At 42.9% G+C, this 19,616-nt stretch overlaps 2 protein-coding genes across 4 annotated transcripts in view; both read right to left on the reverse strand.

Moving 5' to 3' along the window:
• ppox (protoporphyrinogen oxidase) overlaps positions 1 to 638 on the reverse strand; it is a 6,156-nt gene extending 5,518 nt beyond the window's left edge. Inside the window, exon 1 of the mRNA XM_031868687.1 lies at positions 550 to 638. The gene's annotated coding sequence lies outside the window, so the exon portion shown is untranslated. The remainder of the gene's footprint in view (positions 1 to 549) is intronic.
• A 2,353-nt stretch (positions 639 to 2,991) lies between these two features.
• Positions 2,992 to 19,616, reverse strand: part of dyrk1b (dual-specificity tyrosine-(Y)-phosphorylation regulated kinase 1B) — a 50,110-nt gene continuing 33,485 nt past the window's right edge. For all 3 annotated transcript variants that reach the window (XM_031868572.1, XM_031868573.1, XM_031868570.1), the window contains exons 2-13: positions 13,521 to 13,687; positions 11,556 to 11,675; positions 10,601 to 10,789; positions 10,227 to 10,374; positions 9,129 to 9,278; positions 8,250 to 8,386; positions 7,728 to 7,874; positions 7,472 to 7,612; positions 6,372 to 6,492; positions 5,873 to 6,055; positions 4,974 to 5,077; positions 2,992 to 4,767 (exon numbers count right to left, since the gene is read on the reverse strand). In XM_031868572.1, coding sequence (XP_031724432.1) covers positions 4,252 to 4,767; positions 4,974 to 5,077; positions 5,873 to 6,055; positions 6,372 to 6,492; positions 7,472 to 7,612; positions 7,728 to 7,874; positions 8,250 to 8,386; positions 9,129 to 9,278; positions 10,227 to 10,374; positions 10,601 to 10,789; positions 11,556 to 11,675; positions 13,521 to 13,589 — 2,025 coding nt within the window. In that variant the 5' untranslated portion in view covers positions 13,590 to 13,687 and the 3' untranslated portion in view covers positions 2,992 to 4,251. The remainder of the gene's footprint in view (positions 4,768 to 4,973; positions 5,078 to 5,872; positions 6,056 to 6,371; positions 6,493 to 7,471; positions 7,613 to 7,727; positions 7,875 to 8,249; positions 8,387 to 9,128; positions 9,279 to 10,226; positions 10,375 to 10,600; positions 10,790 to 11,555; positions 11,676 to 13,520; positions 13,688 to 19,616) is intronic.

The raw sequence follows: 19,616 nt of genomic DNA on the forward strand, positions 1-19,616 counted from the left end.
ATATATATATATATATATATATATATATATATATATATATATATATTAAAGCTTTATGACTCCGCTATGACTTACTGATATGCCAGTACTTAGTTAGGATGCATATATTGTTAAAATGTGTTTTTTAGCCCAGTGTTATGTAACGTTAGTGTATAGGAACATTACGAATAAATACATCACAAACAAACTAATATAATTCACACAATGAACAGAGGCTCTTCTGTGAATGTTGGTGCTTATGAAAACAACACTAAGTGCTCCAGTGTGAGGTGCTAAACATGAGCTGACACTTCTTCACTTTGTGGGTTTTGAATGAATGTTAGCGTTAATAGACAGTGAGAAGTACCCGGATGCGGAGGATCCCTCTCGTTTAACCCTAACCTTATGGAACAAGAGCAGCTACCGCTAACTACACTGTAACTTCAGGGCAGAGTTATGGAGTCAAGCTAGCGGAGCCTCTACTGTGGTGTAACGTCCACAGACACACGACACTGACTCCGCTGTATCTAGTTAACGAGCTCAATGAGGATGAAAGGTTACCGGCGTTACCTTTATTTTTGAGAGCGGGGTCCCCGTTCAGCGTGCTTCTGCTTCGGCCACTGACTGTACGGCTCCATGGACCTTCTGTTACAACACCAGCAACCAAACTACTTCCGACCGGACTCCTTCAGAATAAAAGCGTCGTCTCTTCTTGATGTTTGACGGCATGCAGCAAACGATGACATGGCGCGTTATCGCCCCCTACTGGTGTGGAGTGTGGCTCGATAGTATACTAAGTCCGGACAAATACTAATACCCCTACTTATACCCCTACTACTACTACTACTACTACGCGATACTGCTACAATCTTTTGACATTTGACACAGATTATCGAAATTATTTAAAGTTTTTTAATTATTTTAATTTCCATACCATCCATTCAAATAAAGAATGGATAATATATGCAAACACCATTCCAACGTCCATACCTTTATTTATATTTAAGACTGACTGCTTGGGTCGCGGGGTCTTTGGGACTGTGGGGTGGAGGGGGGGGCAAAACTCCTGTTGTGATCCAGTGTTGATTTGATAAATGTGGTAAAAACCCGCAGGATGTCTGTATATTTGTAGCTTCTTTTGTAACATTCTGTATGAATCATTTGCTCTGTTTTTCTGTTCTATTATATTTTTCTACATTATATTTGGCTTCTGTTATGGAAATAGTTTTGATATTTGTTGGTTACACTGTTTATTTTTTCCCTGATCACCAAGGCTGAGAAGAATACATTTCAAAAGCCAAAAGTCTTGTTCACTATTTTGTTATGTGATCTTTCCATTTTTTTGTTTTTCTCAAGTATTTATGGGGATATTACACATATAACTATTCACATATTCACGTGACATATTCTGATAGCCCAGTTTGTGCTGATAAAGAGATGTAAATAACATGGTTGTGCTGTTACATGTAATATTAGAAAAGGAGACCAGCAAACCAACATGACGTGTTTTAGTATTAGTCAGTCTTGCCCGAGATATAAATAAATGTATGGAAGTTGGAATGGTGTTGGTATATATTATGCAGTTTAAAAAAAAATCTTGGAAGCGTTTCCTTTAGCATTTTTTAACATTTTCAGGAGCATAGAGTAGCTAGTAGAGAGTAACAGAGTATTTGTACGTTTTTGTTTCATAATGAACAAACTGCTATGAATATGTGACACACGTCAGGCTTTCTCAGAGCAGAGTCTACCAGTGTTTGGGTTGTTTTCTAATAAAGGACATGTGGTCCTGTTTCTACAATAATAATCACAAAGCTGCCACGTGTCAGTCAGAACTGCAGTGATGGAATAAGAGTGTCAAGTTAGCACATTAGAGATGCAGCTATAATCCCTGTTCATATGTAGCTGCAGTATTTAGTGATGTGAACTATCGTTGTTTGTTAGAAGCTCTGTTTCATCTTTATCTATTACACTTTATTACTTGTCGCTTTATTATAAACTCAGTACATTTGTCCCCGTCAGGATCCTGTAGGAATGATGATGAACTGACTTTTCGAAGGTAATCAGATCTCAGATCAGTCAGGTTTTGATCTGATCAGTTAAGCCCACAGACCGCTCGTGAGCCCGCTGATCTCTCTTCGGGGTACAGGCTCGTGGTCTGGAGCGGGTTACCATGGTGACCCGCTGGTCAAAATGGAGATCATCTCTGGTCGCTGGTGTCTAACTTCTCTCCTGCTCTCCAAACAGTATGGAGTCGGCTGAAACTCTGTGCAGTATTGATCCAATTCATTGTTGCCCTCAGTATGAGGAACTCTGCTGTGGGTGGATTTTGGGTTGTAGCTGCAGAGGGAACTCTCTCTCCTTGTTCCGCCTCCCACAGTACTTACACAGTTACTACAGGTGATGTAAAAGCCACCAAAAGATCAAGGTCACTTTTCAACAAGTGTTTGTATCTTAAAAGTTATTCCTACATTGAGCATTTAGGAACGTCCCTCAGGAATAACCTCAAAAATCATTTTTTTGAATTTTATGACTCAGTGGAACCAAACCCGATCAAAATCACATTTACATTAGATAATAAAAAGTATCAAAAAAATATTACCACAAAATCAGGAATTAATCCAAGTAATGTGTAAAGCTAAGCTCATTATACTTTCTTCCATGAACTGTGTGATCAGTGTTTTTTTCTGAATTCTGTCAATGACTGTTCTATTTTAAACACTTTTTGTTTGTCTGTCAATCAAAATAACAGCAAGCTGTGATTGGCTGCCTGCTCATGGTTCCCGGTGTGTATTCACTCATGCGATTATGTACCTCGCGTCCTATTTACTTATTGAATATGGACCCCTTTCACTTCCCCTCGGAGGTGTGAAGGCACCAGAGGAGCATCCAGAGCGACCTGTGGAGCGTCATCCTGACAAGACATGAGGTCATGAGGTGGTGGATCGGATTAGTAGGAAGAAAAGCGGAGATCCCATGTTTGTTTGACTTTGGTGTGCAAAAGTATACTCTTTATTCTTATTATATATCCAACTTTATTTTGCCCCAAACCCCTCCCCTCCACCCAGCCCCCACAACCGGTGGCATTCCCATGTCACCAGTTACTGTCACTGTTACAATAGCCAATCAGAGCTCACCTGCAGAAAGAAGGCAACCAAACAAAGAAGAGCAGAAAAAAGGGTTACTTTCAGTTTGTTTTTTCTTGTTAAATAGTAATAAATACATTGAGATGCAGTGGTTCTTACTTTATCCTTTTCTCTTAAGCAGAAGGGTTAAAAAGTTTTTTTTATTTTTTTTTATTTCTGTTTCTATTTCTTTTTATTTCTTTATTGATCTGTGTTGGATCTTTAGCAGCAATCCGGACCAGTTGTCATGGTGATTAGCAGCACAGAGAGGAGGAGCTGTCTGGAGGAGAAACACAACAGGAGGAGGAGGAGGAGGAGGAGGAGGAGGAGGAGGAGGAGAGGAAGAAGAGAGCAGGGGGAGAGGGAGGGGATGAGGAGGAGAAGGAGATCCCTATGAGCGCCAGGAAGGCATCAGTGTCCTGCCACCTTCTCCTCCCTCCTCCTCCCTCCCCCCCTCCCTCCCTCTCTCCGCACGCCGTCGAGACCAGGTGGAGAGCGACGGAGGGAGGACGCGAAAAACTCTAAGAAAAAGTGAGTTTAACACAGACAGGAGTCCTGAATCACACACAGGTTGGCGTTTTCTCCCTTTGAAACCAGCTTCTGTCTTCTTGATGCAGCAGTAGATGTGTGTGTGTGTGTGTGTGTTAAGACTGCTCGTCTCTAGGGACTGTAAATATGAATACACTAATGTCAGAACTAACCGATGTGACCATGGACATGTGATCTTCCACTTGCAGCCACCACATGGAGTAAAATGGAAAAGCATGGCTCCTCTCTCTCTTCCTTCTTCATCCTCCTCCTCCTCTCCAGGCTTAAACAACAACCAAGTAGAACACGCAACTCCTCAAACCCGAGAAAAATCAAATAATATTAAACAACAATAATAATAATATTAATAAAAACAAACTCGTCACAATCATTCCTTTCCAATTACAGTCGCAACAGAAGGACAACAAACTAAAATGGGATAAAAAGGGAGAGTTTCCCCCAGCATCTTCCTCCTTCCTCCTCCTCCTCCTCCTCTCATGCAGTACAAACTGTCTCCTTCAGCACAAAGTTCACCTCTTTGTCTCTGAACTCTGGCTGTATGTGTGTAGTTGTAGTAGTTGTAGTTAAAATTGTATGGCTTTAGGGCATGGTTCAGGTTTTATCAAGAGTTGGCTGGCCCCTCGTCTGAGTCCGGCCTCCCTCTGCCCCCCGCAGCGGGGTTATTGTTGTTGGAGGCAGGGTAGTAGTCCTCAGGGGGCGGGGCTTGTGGCCCTGGGGCGGTGGGGGCCGTCCGAGTCCGGAAGGCAGACAGTCCGATTGGCAGAGCGAGGGGCAGGGAGGCCGAGCCGAACTGAGAGGCCTCCATGGAAGACACCGCCCCCAGGTGGTGCAGCCCTAGGGACACGCCCACATCCATGCTGTCACTCATCTGGGGCGAGGATCCCTGCTGGCCCCCCCCTCCGCCGATGCCCGTCTGTCCACTCTGCCGCAGGCCGCGCCCGCCGTTCCCGTGGTGGGAGTAGGTCGGGTGTGGGTGGTGGGGCGGGTCCAGGAAGTGGCGCTGGTGCTGTTGGGAGGCAGCCGGCTTGTGGAGCAGCAACTGGGTGTATGCTGGGTCCTGACCCCCACCTCCACCATCACTGCCTGGCCACATCCTCATCTGCTGCTGGGAGGGAGCCTGGTGGGGGGGGGGGGACGGGGGAGGGACACAGAGGTGAGACGCATTCAGAGTGACAGACACGCTCTAAAGAAGAAGCACAACACGTATCTGCTGGAGTAAATGTGGACCCTGCTCAGGATCCAAGATCTGAACCCTTTGAGGGGTTAGAGACATTTTACTGCTGCATTTGAATGAACCAGGACGGGACATCCTGTAAAACATACCTGAGGGCTGGTCATCTCATAGTCTGAATGTGTAACAGCAGAGTTGTAGTAGCGGTTACTGTAGCGGTAGTTGCGGTTGTCATTGGAAGAACCACTGGAGCCACCTGGAGATAAAACAGACCGGCATTAAACTCACACCGCTGTTGGCTGCGTTGATGGTCTGTTTTGTGGAGACACAGTTTATTTACTTTGGTACAGTTTGGGGGCGTGTCATGCTGCAGGGTGACGACATGTGGACCGAGGGTGTCGATCTGTCGGTATCTCGCCATTCCATTCAAAATTGATTCAGCACGTCTCAGGATTTACTCCAGTCCGCTGTGCGCTTATGAAGGCGGTGTGGCAAATTATGACAGGAACGCAGAATAAAGTGTGTAAGGAGTAGTATTTATATTTGAAAAAGTTCTATCAACTGATTGCAGTAATGTAAACACACCACCCTAAGACACATGTTACACATATAAACAACTTTTACTAAAAAGTTTTAGGTATTTCTCAATTCTTAGTGACTTCAGGAACATTAAGTCCAAGTTAGAGATAAACAAAATGCTGCCTGTCACATGAATACAATTGTTTAGGCTAGCTGCCTTTTGTATTTCTGTTTCTTTGGGTGTAATTTTTCAACCAATCACCCAGTAATGCTTCATACTTGGTGTGTAGCATACTGTCCTTTAGTAGCAACATCTAGGCTCTTTTGTAGAAATTGTAGAAACAATAAAATAATTAATTCTTGGAAGATGTGAATTGATTCAGAATCTTAGAAGATATGAATCTTGAGTGGATGTGGTTTACACTAACAGCCAGATCAAAGTGAGTGAGCTGCCTGCAGTCATGGTCGACAGTCCAAGCTCCATCTTCCCTCTCAGCTGTAGATAATCACTGTCACTGTTGGTGTACTTTACCAGAGCTAGAAACAGAGCTAGTAGTGGAGGTTGAATGGGAGTGGTCCATGGCAGGAGAGGTGGATGTAGATGAACTGGTGTTGGTTCCTTCATCTGTCGTCTTCTTGAAGAAATTGTGCTGCAGGGCGTAGAATGGCGTGATGCGGCTTTTAGGGTCGTAGTCCAGCATGCGCAGGATCAGGTCTGGAGGAGGACAAAGGACAGGTTCTGTTTAGGCTCTGTGTACAGGGTGAAGAGGCTGGTACTCTCACCACATGCTCTGACATATCATTAACATGTTGAGATGCTCAGCTTGTTTAAACATGTTATACACCATCTCCTGCTCACACACAGAATGTGATTCTCTACAACGCAGCAACTTCCTCTCAATGTTTGTAATGTTGGCTGTATTCATATCGATGGAAAGACATCTTGGAAATATAAATACAAACCAATCATTTTTAGGGAACCAATAGATGCCGTATCTATCCCTTCAGATCAATACAAAGTGCTGGCTTACCTTTAAACTTCAGGTAGTCACAGGGGGCGTGTCCCGGCTCCCCTGCCCTTCTCCCCCCTGGGCCCCCAGTCTCTACACCCAAAATCTCATGAAGACGCCGTGTGGCCGGGGGCTTATACTCCTGGAAAACACACAAACACGCATATTTAGAAACAGAGAGATATGAATCAGGATCCTCCGTTAACTCCCACTACCACGATACACAAGCAGTTAGCTTGAAACATGCTTATATTTGCATTTCCAATACACCCGTATTGTTTCGAATACTACGTGTGTATATTACTTTGTGCTTACACTTTGCTGAGGATTGTAACTGTTGGATACTGAGAATTGTGCCAGCACTAATACAATAAAAGGTGAATAAAACCCCACAACAACCACCGTCCGAATCATCCACAGTCTTGGCCGAGGACAGTCCTCTCATTCTTTTCCTTCAGCAGAAAGTAGTTCTCAATGAGAACTCCGGTCTACAATTTGAAAAAGTGGCTAAAATATTAAGAGGCCAACATTTGTAAAAGCGGGCCTTCATACACTTTGACACAGTGCTCCCAAAAACCCGTCTGCAGCATCTAAACACCTTTTCACATGCTTCACAGTGACGTCATTCACCTGCTGCCCCTCTTTTGTTTAAGGCAAAGAAATAGCTTTTCATGCACCCGTTGATTTTGAGATTATAGACTATTTTGCTTCCATAACTTTTCTTCTTTCAGATTTGTGGAAAGAAAACATTCAAAATACTCATTTAGGTGTTTTGTTTTACTACTTTGTAATAAATGTGTGTCTGTAGAGTTCTCATTAGATAATGCCTCATTTACATACTTCAGAAAACTTGTAATGCAAAAGATAATAGTCTTGAATATAAGTAATCACCTGGGCAAGTTTCATAGAGATATCTATCAGTTACATGTTTGACCCCATTCCCCTGTAGTGTCTCCCCTTACAACATGGTTTTGTTTACTCTTGTGGTAGATCTTATGCATTTGCAATAACTAGAAGTCCCACATTGGATTCTTGAGCATCAGGAGTCAGAAGACACAAGACTAACAGGAGAAAGTTGACTTTTTAATAAAACAAACTGTAAATGGATCTGAATCAAATACCTTCTTGACGTCCTTGTTCTTCTTCACTGTCCACAGACCGTCTGACAGCTTGTCAAAATACTTCCTGGCTTTAGGAGCTGCATCCAGCATGTGGCTGGGCGGGACCCCCAGAACCTCCACAATCTTATTCATCTGGTCAACCTAAACAAACACACACTCATGATTAGCTTAGTGACAACATGCTGAATCAAACGTGAATGTGGATATGAGAGCGCTGAATCATCGCGCAGCCCTACTTAGCCGATATGTTTGTTACCTCGTTGGAGCCGCTGAAGAGAGGCTCTCCTGTGTGCATCTCCACCAGGATGCATCCCAGAGACCACATGTCGATGGCCAGGTCGTACGGCATTCCCAACAGGACCTCGGGAGAGCGGTAGAACCTGCTCTGGATGTACTGGTAGATCTGAGAGGATGGGATGGGGGGCATCGGTAACAACTAGAAAGTCTAAAAGTGAAATGACGCTCATGCTGTTTCAGTGGCTGTCCACTGTGAGGAACCGTGTTCTCATCCACAGTCTGGTTACTGCCAGTCAGGAAATGTTCCCTTCATACAAACTCTATACAGAACCCCTGATAACCATGCTGACTGGGACTTATGTGTGATACATTCATCCACCATTCACTCATCTATTTTCTGAACCCTGATGATTATGGTCACCGGCGGGATGAATTTATAATATATAATTTTATATAAAGTAAACTAATAAGTGTACTCTACAGGCATATTTGGAAGGTTTGTGTGTGTGTGTGTTTAAACATGTGTGTGGATGCTGCTCACCCTCTGTCCCAGCTGGCAGGAGGACCCAAAGTCGACTATCTTGATGGCGGATCTCTTGGGGTTACACAGCAGGATGTTCTCTGGTTTCAGGTCGCAGTGGATGATTGACAGCTCTGGAGTGGCCAGGAATAATAACGCTGTGGACAAGAACAGACATCATATATATTAGGGCTGCTCGATTATGGCAACAAAAAAATCATAATCACGTTATTTTGGGCAAATCTTGACGTGAAGATTATTCAATGCGATAACTCATTGACTTTGGAAACATCATGCAATTAATACATTTTTTATTGTCTTTTTATACCATGGATTTTATTGAACTTTAAATATAATTAAATTCAAAAACAAACGTAAATAAATAAATAAAAATAAGACGTAAAAAAATTGCATTAAAATAAATGAAGTTGAAGTATGCTGTAACGTTAGTGCACATCAACAACCTTCTGATAAATACTAAACACAAAATATTCAATATATAAACTAATACATATAAATAGATTAGTCAAATATGTATTAGATACAATATTCTCTTGATTATCTTGTTTTCGTATTCCTTGTTTTGTATATTTAGAAACCTATTGTAAGATGATGAATATATCACATGTGTCTTGATGTTCTAGCAGCATTAATCTGCATCTATGGCATAACCACTGCACTCAAAGGGAAAAGGCAACTGTCAAAACGCTTCCATCATCCCCCTGATAAATATTTCCATTACTATTCAATGTAGTCCTTTGTCTTTGACCGACAATATTCTTCCTTCCTGATTTGAAGACGATTTCAAACTGCATTCGTCCTCCTTTCTTTTCGTCCACTAGGGGGCAGACAACCACCAGCTACATTCATGAAGACATGTTTGTGTCTCCATGCACCCACCTGTACACAGCTGCTGTGCAAATTTCCTGGTGAGGTTGAGGGAGACTCCTCTGAAGTTGGTGTTCCTCAGCAGATCGTACAGGTTGTAGCTCAACAACTCAAACACCAAACAGAGATGGTTCCTAAACATAAAGTGACGCTTCAGGTGGACTGCACAGAGACAGACAGACAGACAGACAGACAGACAGACAGACAGACAGACAGACAGACAGACAGACAGACAGACAGACAGACAGACAGACAGACAGACAGACACACACACACACACACACACACACACAAAGACAAAGACAGATGGGAGACAAAGAAAAAGGTTAAAAGATAAACTCAAACAAGAATCCGGTTTGGCAAGAGTACTTGACAACAATAAAATCATTTCCTGTCAATTGCTCTTTGAAAATTCCCCACTTATTGAGTCTTGGCTTTCAGAACTAAGAGCCATTTAAGTTCCTAAATTTCACATCAGAGCTGAGATAAGGAGTCAATAAATGTGTTCTTTCATAATCCATTCTTACCTCAACCTTCATGTTGTATTGTCACGGTATGTGCTATCCTAATAGAACAGCTCAAGGTCCCTTACTAACTAACTGTTTTTCAGTGGATGAAGGTTTTGTAGAATGAGAATGAGATGGCTCACACCTCAACCTGTGAGCTAAGCATGTTGATGACAACAGAGCCATCTCCATGACAACTGTACTTTGACTTTGTGTACTATTTTTTTTTTTAAAGGTGCTACATTTGTTTAACTATCATCTATGTAAAGATATAGTGGAGTAATGTCTACCTGAGCAGAGAATGCAGATCAGATACTCATGCCATCGTGTGGATAGACGCATTTAGAGACATAAGTAAACTATTGACACGTCTTGCAGTGTGCCGGTATACAACACCGGGAGGTCTGACACCATGAATACGTTGGATGTTCAACTCTACTCTGACCAATCTGTTCATGTTTGAGGATCCGCACAACAAACCTGTGTGAACACGTCCGTGTATGAAGACGACCAGTGTAGTATAAGCAGAGGTTGTATATGTTTCATATCTGACCCCTGTACTCTCACACCCCTCTGTAACGTGTGCATGTGTGTGTGTTCTTACCTATGTAATATTTCATCTCAGTGTCATGCTTGTTCATGAGCTCCAGCAGGCGTAGTTCAATCTGTGCCTGGTTTAGAAATGCCTTCTTGTTCTTAATGATCTTAATGGCGACCCATTCCTGCTCATGGTGGTCGTAGGCCTTCACCACCTGCAGACACACATAACAACACATGCTTTAGGATTTCATTTGTTTTTCATTAGACAGGGAATGACTGACAGCCTGATGTCCCAGGCTTTGTTCTGTTATATAATAATAATAATGCTAGCAGTTCACTGAGACTAACGTGTTACTGACTGTAGGAGCTACTTGAGACATCATCATCTGTGAGGAAGACTTTATAAACTAGCAATGAATGTGGATTCAGTGTTCATACCTGTCCGAAGGAGCCCTTCCCGATCAGCGAGTCTATCTCATAGCGGTCCAGCCACTTTTCTCCGTTTTTGACAATGTAGTCGTAGTTGTCGTCGTCATAGCCGTCGTTGTAGACTTTCCTCTCCTTCTTGGTGCTGCTGTCCTCTGGAGGGACCTGCTGGGCCCGTCGCTTCTTCTTAGTATAGTACACCTGTGGGTCGGAACAAATACATCAAAAAAGCAGCTTCGGCTGCTCCCAGCCCAGTCGGCCATTTTTACATTTTCTTGGTTGCCTTTTTTTTTTTTCTTGTGTCACATCAACATTAAGGTTAACACTTAGTTTGATTATGACACCACGTCACAATTTTAATGTACCTATGGATCTGTCATTTTGTTCAATCCATAAAGGCAACGTGCATAGTAACATTTTCTCCCATAATCAGCACATTGTAACTATATATGAGAGCACTGTACAAGAAGGCTGCCATTCTTAAGGAAACATCTGAGTTGAAATCATGAACCCTACCAACCTTCAACCAATCATGTTCATCAGCAATAAACCTAAACGAGGACTAGCCATTCAGAGGCAGAGTAGGGCGGGTCTTCACGAATGGGGGAGGAGAATGAATCTAACTACGGTAAATAACAAGCTGCTTAACTTCCAATAGCTCTGAAAGAGGTCATTTGGCATGCGGATGAAAGGGTCCTAAAAACTCTCGTGCACACTTATTGCTGGTGTGCCATTGGTTAAGCTACCGCACACCAATGGTGGCACGCATGCCTACGGTTGCCTAAAGAGTAAACCCCAAACTAGTGGTGGTCCACCGACAGCCGTGCATTCCTTAAACAATGCTTTATCCCTGCTTTGGCTTGATCTCAGGAAAACAGGTAAACAAACGGACAACCTGAAAGAGTGATCAAAGAAAAGACAAACAAGTGTGTGTGTGTGTGTGTGTGTGGTATACCATGTGTCATACCTCATTGATGTGCTTGTAAGTTTTGATGAGGTCAACAGAGAGTTTCCTCAGTGGGGCGCTGGCAGGGTCTCTGAAACTAGGGGGGATCCTCCGCTGGAGTATGGTCATATCAGACAGCACCTACAGAGAGCAGCAACACGTCATACATGCGACTCAGGTTGAAATCAGCAGAGAATCTAGAAAACATTTAGGCATTTCAGGACATCACTAATACATTTTTTATACGACTGAAAACATTGTGTATCAATTTCAAACTCACGTCACGCAGTTCACATTTACAGTACCAGAGTTTGTGCCAAATTATGACCAAGACCAATATGAACCTACTGCCACACATATAACATGGACTGATTATCTAAATTAATAATCTATGACATCCCACCTACTTTCAGGCCCAAAAAAAAGATATGCTACACATTTGGTGCTTACAAGCTGTAAAATGTTTGTTAAATTAAAGGGATAGTTCAGATGTTTTGAAGAGGGGTTGTATGAGGTACTTATCCATATTCAGTCCATCATCTACCAACTCAAAGAAAATGTACGCTATATTTTGAATATTTTTACTGCTTAACCTTGCCGTCAAAGAGCCATTTCTGACGGGGAACTGAAGTTGTTATAGTCATCTGTGCTCTCTCTAAAGCCACTAGACTCCATTGACAAAAACAGTACTTTCACCTCGCAGAGAACAGGAGCCGTTGGTCTACCGCTGCCTCCATCAGTTAGTTCATTTGTTGTATTGGGTGACTCTGATTGGGTGACTCTGGCTAGTTCGGATTAACCAAAGTCCCACAATTACACAAAAAAACAACAGAAAACTGAAGCAGCGGCAGACCAGCAACTCTCGTCTTCGGTAAGAATACAGTTTTTGTCGATGGAGTCTGGTGGCATTGGTGAAAGCACAGGTAACTGCTTCGGTTCCTTGTTGACTGTCGGACGGCAAGGTAAACGGGGTAAAAATATTGTAAGTAAAGCGTACACTTAAACCGATATTGATTCTTTAGGTGTGTAAAACATGTTTTGCTGCTTATAGTATATTTCCACCACAGTCCAACCGTGTTCGAGTCAAATGCTATTCTTGACTCAACCCAAATATCTTATGCACGGCTCGTGCTCCACATATTCAGCATGCATGTCAACACAACCCTCCCACAGAACAGCTGGGGGGACGCGGTCATTGGCCTTATTACGGATCCACGGATCACACGTTAACGGGGTTATTAAATTCCCATGACCCTCGGATTGTCTTTGCGAGGGTAGAAAAGTTGCTCAGCCGGTGCTCTGTTGCGCTTCCTGGATCGGAGGTGCTCCGGTTGGCTTCTTTCCTGGACTGTGGTACGAGCTTCTCCAGGAAACAGTGCGATTTATCCTCGTTTTTAGGATTCTTTTGAGTCACTAGCCGCTACTGATGACGTCTTATTCCATTGATTTAGCCGTCATCGGGTTTGTATCTTAAATAATAATCCAAACTTTAAAGATAACTATTTCATTTAGTTTTCTTCACAGAAATGAATGAAATGCTAAGATACAGGCCAACTGTATCTTTAAAAATATATATATATAAGTTTAACACCCCTTAAAATCAGGGAGGCCACATGACCCACATGGGAGCTTGTGAGTTTCTGAGATTATTGATAGTTTAAAAAAAAAAGTACAAGCACATTAAAAATGTAATCCATTACTTTTTAGCAACACTATATATATTTTGTGATCCAGCACAGCCGTTGCCTCTGCACAATATGACTTTTTTTTTTCATCAATGATCACAGAAGACATTGTTTTAATCTCCATCAAAAAAGTGAATGAAAGAACGACGCCCAGCGCTGCAGTGACAATCAACAGGTGAAACAGGCGAACTATAAATCAGTTCCTGGGCCAGAGGCCTGTACTGGTGCAGCACCGAGTGTGTGTGTGTGTGTGCGTGTGTGTGTGTGTGTGTGTGTGTGTGTGTGTGTGTGTGTGTGTTACCTGCTGCTGCTCGGCCATGGAGTGGATGGAGCTGAAGGAGGGGTGTGTATGTGTGTGCTGGCTGGTCATGGCTGGCTCAGCGAGGGAGAAGCCCTGGGCAGTGGAGGAGGAGGAGGAGGAGGAGGAGGAGGAGGAGGAGGTGGGCGGACATCCTGAGCTGCTTACACCTGGGGAGAGAGGGGGGAGAGAGAGGGGGGAGAGAGAGAGAAGAGAGAGAGATGATTAGAGAGGGAAACCCCAACATTCTAATCCGTCTCTCTGCCTCCATCGATGGTCCATCGATGCTACAAGTGATCCCAACTGATCAGAAACCACACAGTCGCTGATCATTAGTTTCCATATTGGCCATACATACATTACTATCTACTCACCACGTCCAGCTGGAGAAGCAGGACAGTCTTTCCGTACCAAGTTCCAAAAACACTCTGAACATTTTAAACACATGCAGAGGACTCTCCGATTTGACCATTTGAAACTGTCGCAAAATCTAAAATGATTGCCACTGGATTTTTGAGGCTTTTCCGCAACATCAATATGTAATTATAGAAAATATTTTTATTTCAAGAAGTAACATAACAGGACTCGTCGGTCATGGTTGCCAGGTTGCCATTAAAAACTATTTTTAGAAATTGACAACCATTTCTTGTCCTACTTTTTAACATATAAATAAGATCAGCAGACAGCAACACGTGCACCCCAAAATAAACAAATTTGTAATATTTGTTGCATTAGTTATATTTGTTACAGTCAGAAGCAGAATGTGTGTTGGTGCTCACAGGGCTGTGTTTTAGAGACAAGGGCTAATGTTATTGTTTGACTGCAGTGTTTGGTTTGGTTACTGTAATAAAGTCATATAACTGCATAGTTAATTACTCCAACTGTGAGGAGACTTAAGATGGCAAACAAAAGATGATGTCTAGTCACCCTGGCAACACCTTTAAGTTTGAGAAGGATCCCTTAAATCTGGTCACTAAAGAGCTATAAGTCAAAAATGTACGAAGCAGGATGTTTTACTCTGACCTCAAACATACCTTGAAGATATCTGTACTGACACAATACGGATGTGTCTGTGACGACCTTCAAGTGGCTGCTATGTCACGCTAAGGCGGCTGAAATAGATTCCAATCCAACTTTTTGTACACGAATAAGTCTGCTGCCTAATCTCTGACTTCTTTTGTTTTCACAACGCCTTGGGAATTTTCTGGCTGTTTTCTTACGTTTTTCAGTTGGTTGCGCCGTTACTTTTGCTTGCAAAGTGACGTGGGAGCTTCTGACCGCCATCTTTGTCTTTGAATCATTCAGTAAAAATGAGATGGCATAGAGGCCGGAATCAAGATTGTGATGGGATTTCCATTAATCATGCAGCCCTACTAGCTGTCAGATGAATAAAGATGAGCATCGTGTCCGAGTTAAAAGTTGATACAACACAAAGACAACCACCAACGGTCAGCTGGCTACCAAAATGAAGGAACGATCTGCAACCTAGACAAACATTTTCATGTCATTGTGACTCTCATTAAGCGGTTTTGTCACATCCCTGGACCGTAAGACTTCATCAGTTGATAATAAAATTACAAAAGAGAAAAAAAATGCCGAGGTCATAAATCTGCACTAAATGGGTGAATGTGATTCACATCAGCCAATCAAAGAGCTCCCTCTACCGACTTCCTCTCATGCCAGTTCAGCGGGCTCCATGGGCCAACACTGGGGTGACACTGGGCACACACGGGGCCGAGCTAACAGCCAGACACACTCCAAGAACTACAGCTGGTGGTCGGCACGACAACATGAGGGCTGCCGAGTTTTGCATCTGTCAGTCTCATCCTGTAAAGCAAACACGCACACACAGCATTTCTGCTTCTTTCTGTGGGGAGTGGGGGGGAATGGACACACCCACCAAATAGATAGCCAATCAGAGCGAGAGTTTGTAATAACAGTTGCTCTTTGACTTTTCGATGTAAACTAATTCTGGTGGACCGTGGATGTATCAGTGACGCTCATCTTGGTAAACCCCACCCTTTTTAAATATTATTCTGGTCAAATCATCATTAAACGTAAGTCTCGCCCGCTAGGCTAAGCACCTACTGCTAGCTCACATAGCAAGTGAGCTAGCTACCATAAAAAATAACATGTGTGGGTAAGAACGAAGCCAGGCTTTACGGCCTAATTAGTGACGGCTTGATTTGATTTGTGCCCGATAAGTGAAAGATTTTGAAAACATCAACAGGAGCTCTAACTCACTGTTTGGTCACATAGAGACTGGTTACATTGGCTGCCTCTCACATGTACTATGGAGTACGTGTCGCCATCGCATGGCCTCCATCTATGGACTCACTGATAGCCTCTGTGGAGAAAGTCTTCAAAAACGCCCAAAATCCCCCTCTTGTACACAAATTTTTATGTAAGAGAACCTCAAAATGTGCAGATGCAAATGAATCAGTCTCTGCATCTGTACGACTCTCACCTAAATGAATGCAATGCTCCAGTTTCAGGCAAGAGTGAGCTTTCCATAACAGAGGAGGCAGCAGTATTAAAATAAAACTATGGCATAAAGTGGGACATGAGAAATTAACATTTGACTTTTTTACCCACCAAGAATGAGGTGGGTTTGTGTAAAGGCAATCTCAGCGACAACAATTCATGTTGTGATTAAACAGTTGGACCTACCTGTGTAAAATAAATAGCAGATGTCCCTGTATAAGGTCTATATACAAGTAAAACTTTTATTGTGAAGCAGCAGAACTGCAGGAAATACAGTTTGCAATCGGGGGAGGATTATTTAAATTAAATGAAAGTAGGTTACGAGCAACCAGACTTTTAGAAATGCTACTTTTTCTATATTCACTTGCACGACCAATAGGACTGCACAATTATGGCCAAAATGATACTCACAATTATATTGATCCATTATATTTTATCACAATTATTGATTGATTTTTTGACAAAATATTTTTCTGCCACTTTTACATTTGAATGAACAGAGCACCGCTTTCACCGCTTTAAAATACAGTTCTTCTTCACCTGAATTTAGTGCATTTTGATGTTTCCCTTACAATTAGCAGTATATTACTCGTCTTTAGGAAGCGCAGAGCGCGCATTTTAAACATTGATATCGCAGTCGACCCTGTCCCTTTGGGAAGCCAAAATCGTGATCGCAATAGATATTCGAATAATTGTGCAAGCCTTATGACTACAGGTGTTAATCCAATCAGTTTAATCCAAGACACAACTGATGAAGGAGATGCATGGATCGGCCCTGCTACCAAACAGGTTGACACTACTGCAGGTCAGAGTGGGTAAAGCAGGCTAGAATGGGTCAATCGGAATTAGATGTCCATAGATTTACATAAACAGGGCAAACCCTGTTTGTAATGCTGAGCTCCTGTGCTGTAAAAACAGTGCTACTGCTCTCAATACCAGTCAAAGTTTAAGATATTTCAGGCCTGCAGAATCAGGTCTATTCTTATATCACTATAACATAATTCAGGGCAGATATTTTCTGTGAACATGTAAGAATAGCCTAACTTTTGTAATTATAGGTTCCTCGCCATTATTATCTACCATACACGGTGTAGACAGTTCTCCTATTCAGCGCTCAACATCTTCCGAATGGCTCCCTGAGAGGTTTTTTTTTTTCTAAATAGAGCTCTGTGGCTAAATGAGGTTCTATTTGTGAAGTTAAAAAAAAACCCACTCAGCAGCTTTGAACCTCTGTTGTTGAACTGCGTGTGTGCTGCACTTGTGTTGGGCTGTGCGATAAGGTAGAGAAAGTAATCCAATCACCGTCACTGGGACTGTTGTGGTGCTCTGGGTCCTGGCCTGCTTACAGATATGACACTGCTGGAGAGAGGGAGAGAATATCTGCCTAGTACTGAGAAATCCGCACCGTCTCTTTAAGAGACTGAGAGGCACTCACAGCACTTCCTCAATCTGGCATCCCCCTTCTTGCGCTGCCATTGGCCGGGGCCCCCTCTTTCTCTGTCAGCTGATTCGCTGTTGGTATCTAAGGGCTGGCTGGCCAGCGCTCTATAAATAAACCCAGTGCTGTCTCAGCAACCAACCTACAATACTCATTAGCTACTTCTCTCTCTCCTCTTCCGCCTCTCTCCTGCTAAGCAAGTAGCTTCCAATAGCAGGCCTGGCTCTCAGCGGCAGCAGTCTGACATACTCTCCCCTAGCAACCCAACCCACCCTACCAGCCGCTCTCTCCTCCCCCTTTCCTTCATCATCCTTCCTGCTCGCTCAAACCTTCTCTACCTCTGAATCTGATTTCTCCCCTCCATTTACCCGTCCGTCATCCCTCACTCCCGTCTTCCAATCCTTCCCGACTTCAATCGGATGACACATTTCCTTGTTTTCTGCAGACTGTCTCATCTCTCCATCAGCATTGTGTTGATGCACAATGATGTAACAATATTTAGGGCACCGGCGAGGAGTCACTCCAGGCAGCACGGCAACAACGCACAGTACAGGCAGAGATCGATGCTTCCTGCTCGACAACAAGTTGCTGGATGATGAGGAACAGTGCTGGGCCAACTGTGCGCGTACCAGAGTCCATCGGAGATAACCAACGGTTGTGCAACGCTGCCTTGGAGAGGGGTCTCTGAGCCACTAGTGTGCACAGACAAATCTATTTAAGCAAGACTGTAGTCAACAGCACTCGAGTCAGAGACAAGTCCAAGTCTGAGTATTTCCCAGACCGGGTGAAGACAGAGTCCAAGCAAACAAAACGGTGCTAACTGAGAGTATTACAGCGAGATACAGTTTAACTCAGAGGTTGCTCTTCCTGCAGGAATTGAAGCATTTGCTAAAATCATGATCACAACTCAACGAAAAGTATGATACAAAAACAACATCCCTGGTTTAAAAACCCTAATGAACAATTATTTTACAGATCCCTGAAAGACATATTACAAAAATATGGAGCTAAAGCCACCGTACGCCTCAAGCCCTGCCCACTAACACAGCTGGTCCAGTTGCACTCAGTTTTTAACACGATAACTAGCTAATACAGCAACGCAAAACAAATGCAATATTTCAAAGAAGCTGTTGATTTGATTCCAGCCATCGCTTATGCATAGTTACATACAGTAACTACTATTTCCACAGGAGCATATCATCTGAAGACATCAGCCCATCTGATCTTAACACGATGCGATTGGTGTCGACACAATCACAACTAAAAGAATAAGTACACAATAGTATCATGTCACACACCCAGTGAGAGGTTAAAGAAGGACTACAGTCTTTGATGCACCGCACTTATCAAATGATTTGTATCACAAAATTGTTATTGATGCTTAAATTCTCCCCTATATCTCAGACTAGCGATATCAAAAGTAACCTACACAATGCGTTGAATGGAGAAAGACTTTCCATCTCTAGTGAGTGTTTATATGTGCACAGGTATCCTGGCTGGGATCAGGTTTCTGGGATCAGGTTTTTGGAGTATCCCGGTGATCATCAGAAACCTGGACATGTTACCTGGAGCACTCCAAAAAGACAATTGCATAAGAATGTCTGTTAGAATTTTGTATACAGGGACATGAACGACCAGGTTTCTCATGTAAACATTATACTGAATAACATTAAAACAAGGACACTAAACGTAGGAAACCTCCACATACATTTACTAAAGGTCAGTGATTAAACACATACTGATATGGAGCCGTCAGTGGCCAGAGTTCGTAGTGCTACTTCAGCATGGACGGCAGATAAAATCAGGGAATTGCCATAATCGCCTTATTGAAAAATGTTGGATCGTAAACAGTGACGTGGAGCTTCGATCTAAAGATGTATGCACACAAAGTCAAGTCAGTCAAGATCAAGATGCATCTGAGCTTCACCCAAATGTTTCCACTTGTGCCGAAGCCGACTGTGCAAGATCCAAGAGGGACAAGGAGACGGTCAAAGAAAGAAGCTCTCGGAACAAAAGTCCACTGGAAGATTTGAGCGAGTCGGCCTCAGCGGTCATATACATACCGTTAGCCAACAGCTAACATACGGTACACTAGCTTAAAGTACACACTCCGATGATTGAGAAAACTGTAATCAATCTGTGTTCACAAAGTCAAATATCTAAGGGAGAACGTTTGG

Source organism: Anarrhichthys ocellatus, unplaced genomic scaffold (assembly GCF_004355925.1).
Source record: "Anarrhichthys ocellatus isolate YVR2014 unplaced genomic scaffold, GSC_Weel_1.0 scaffold43, whole genome shotgun sequence".
NCBI lineage: Eukaryota > Metazoa > Chordata > Actinopteri > Perciformes > Anarhichadidae > Anarrhichthys > Anarrhichthys ocellatus.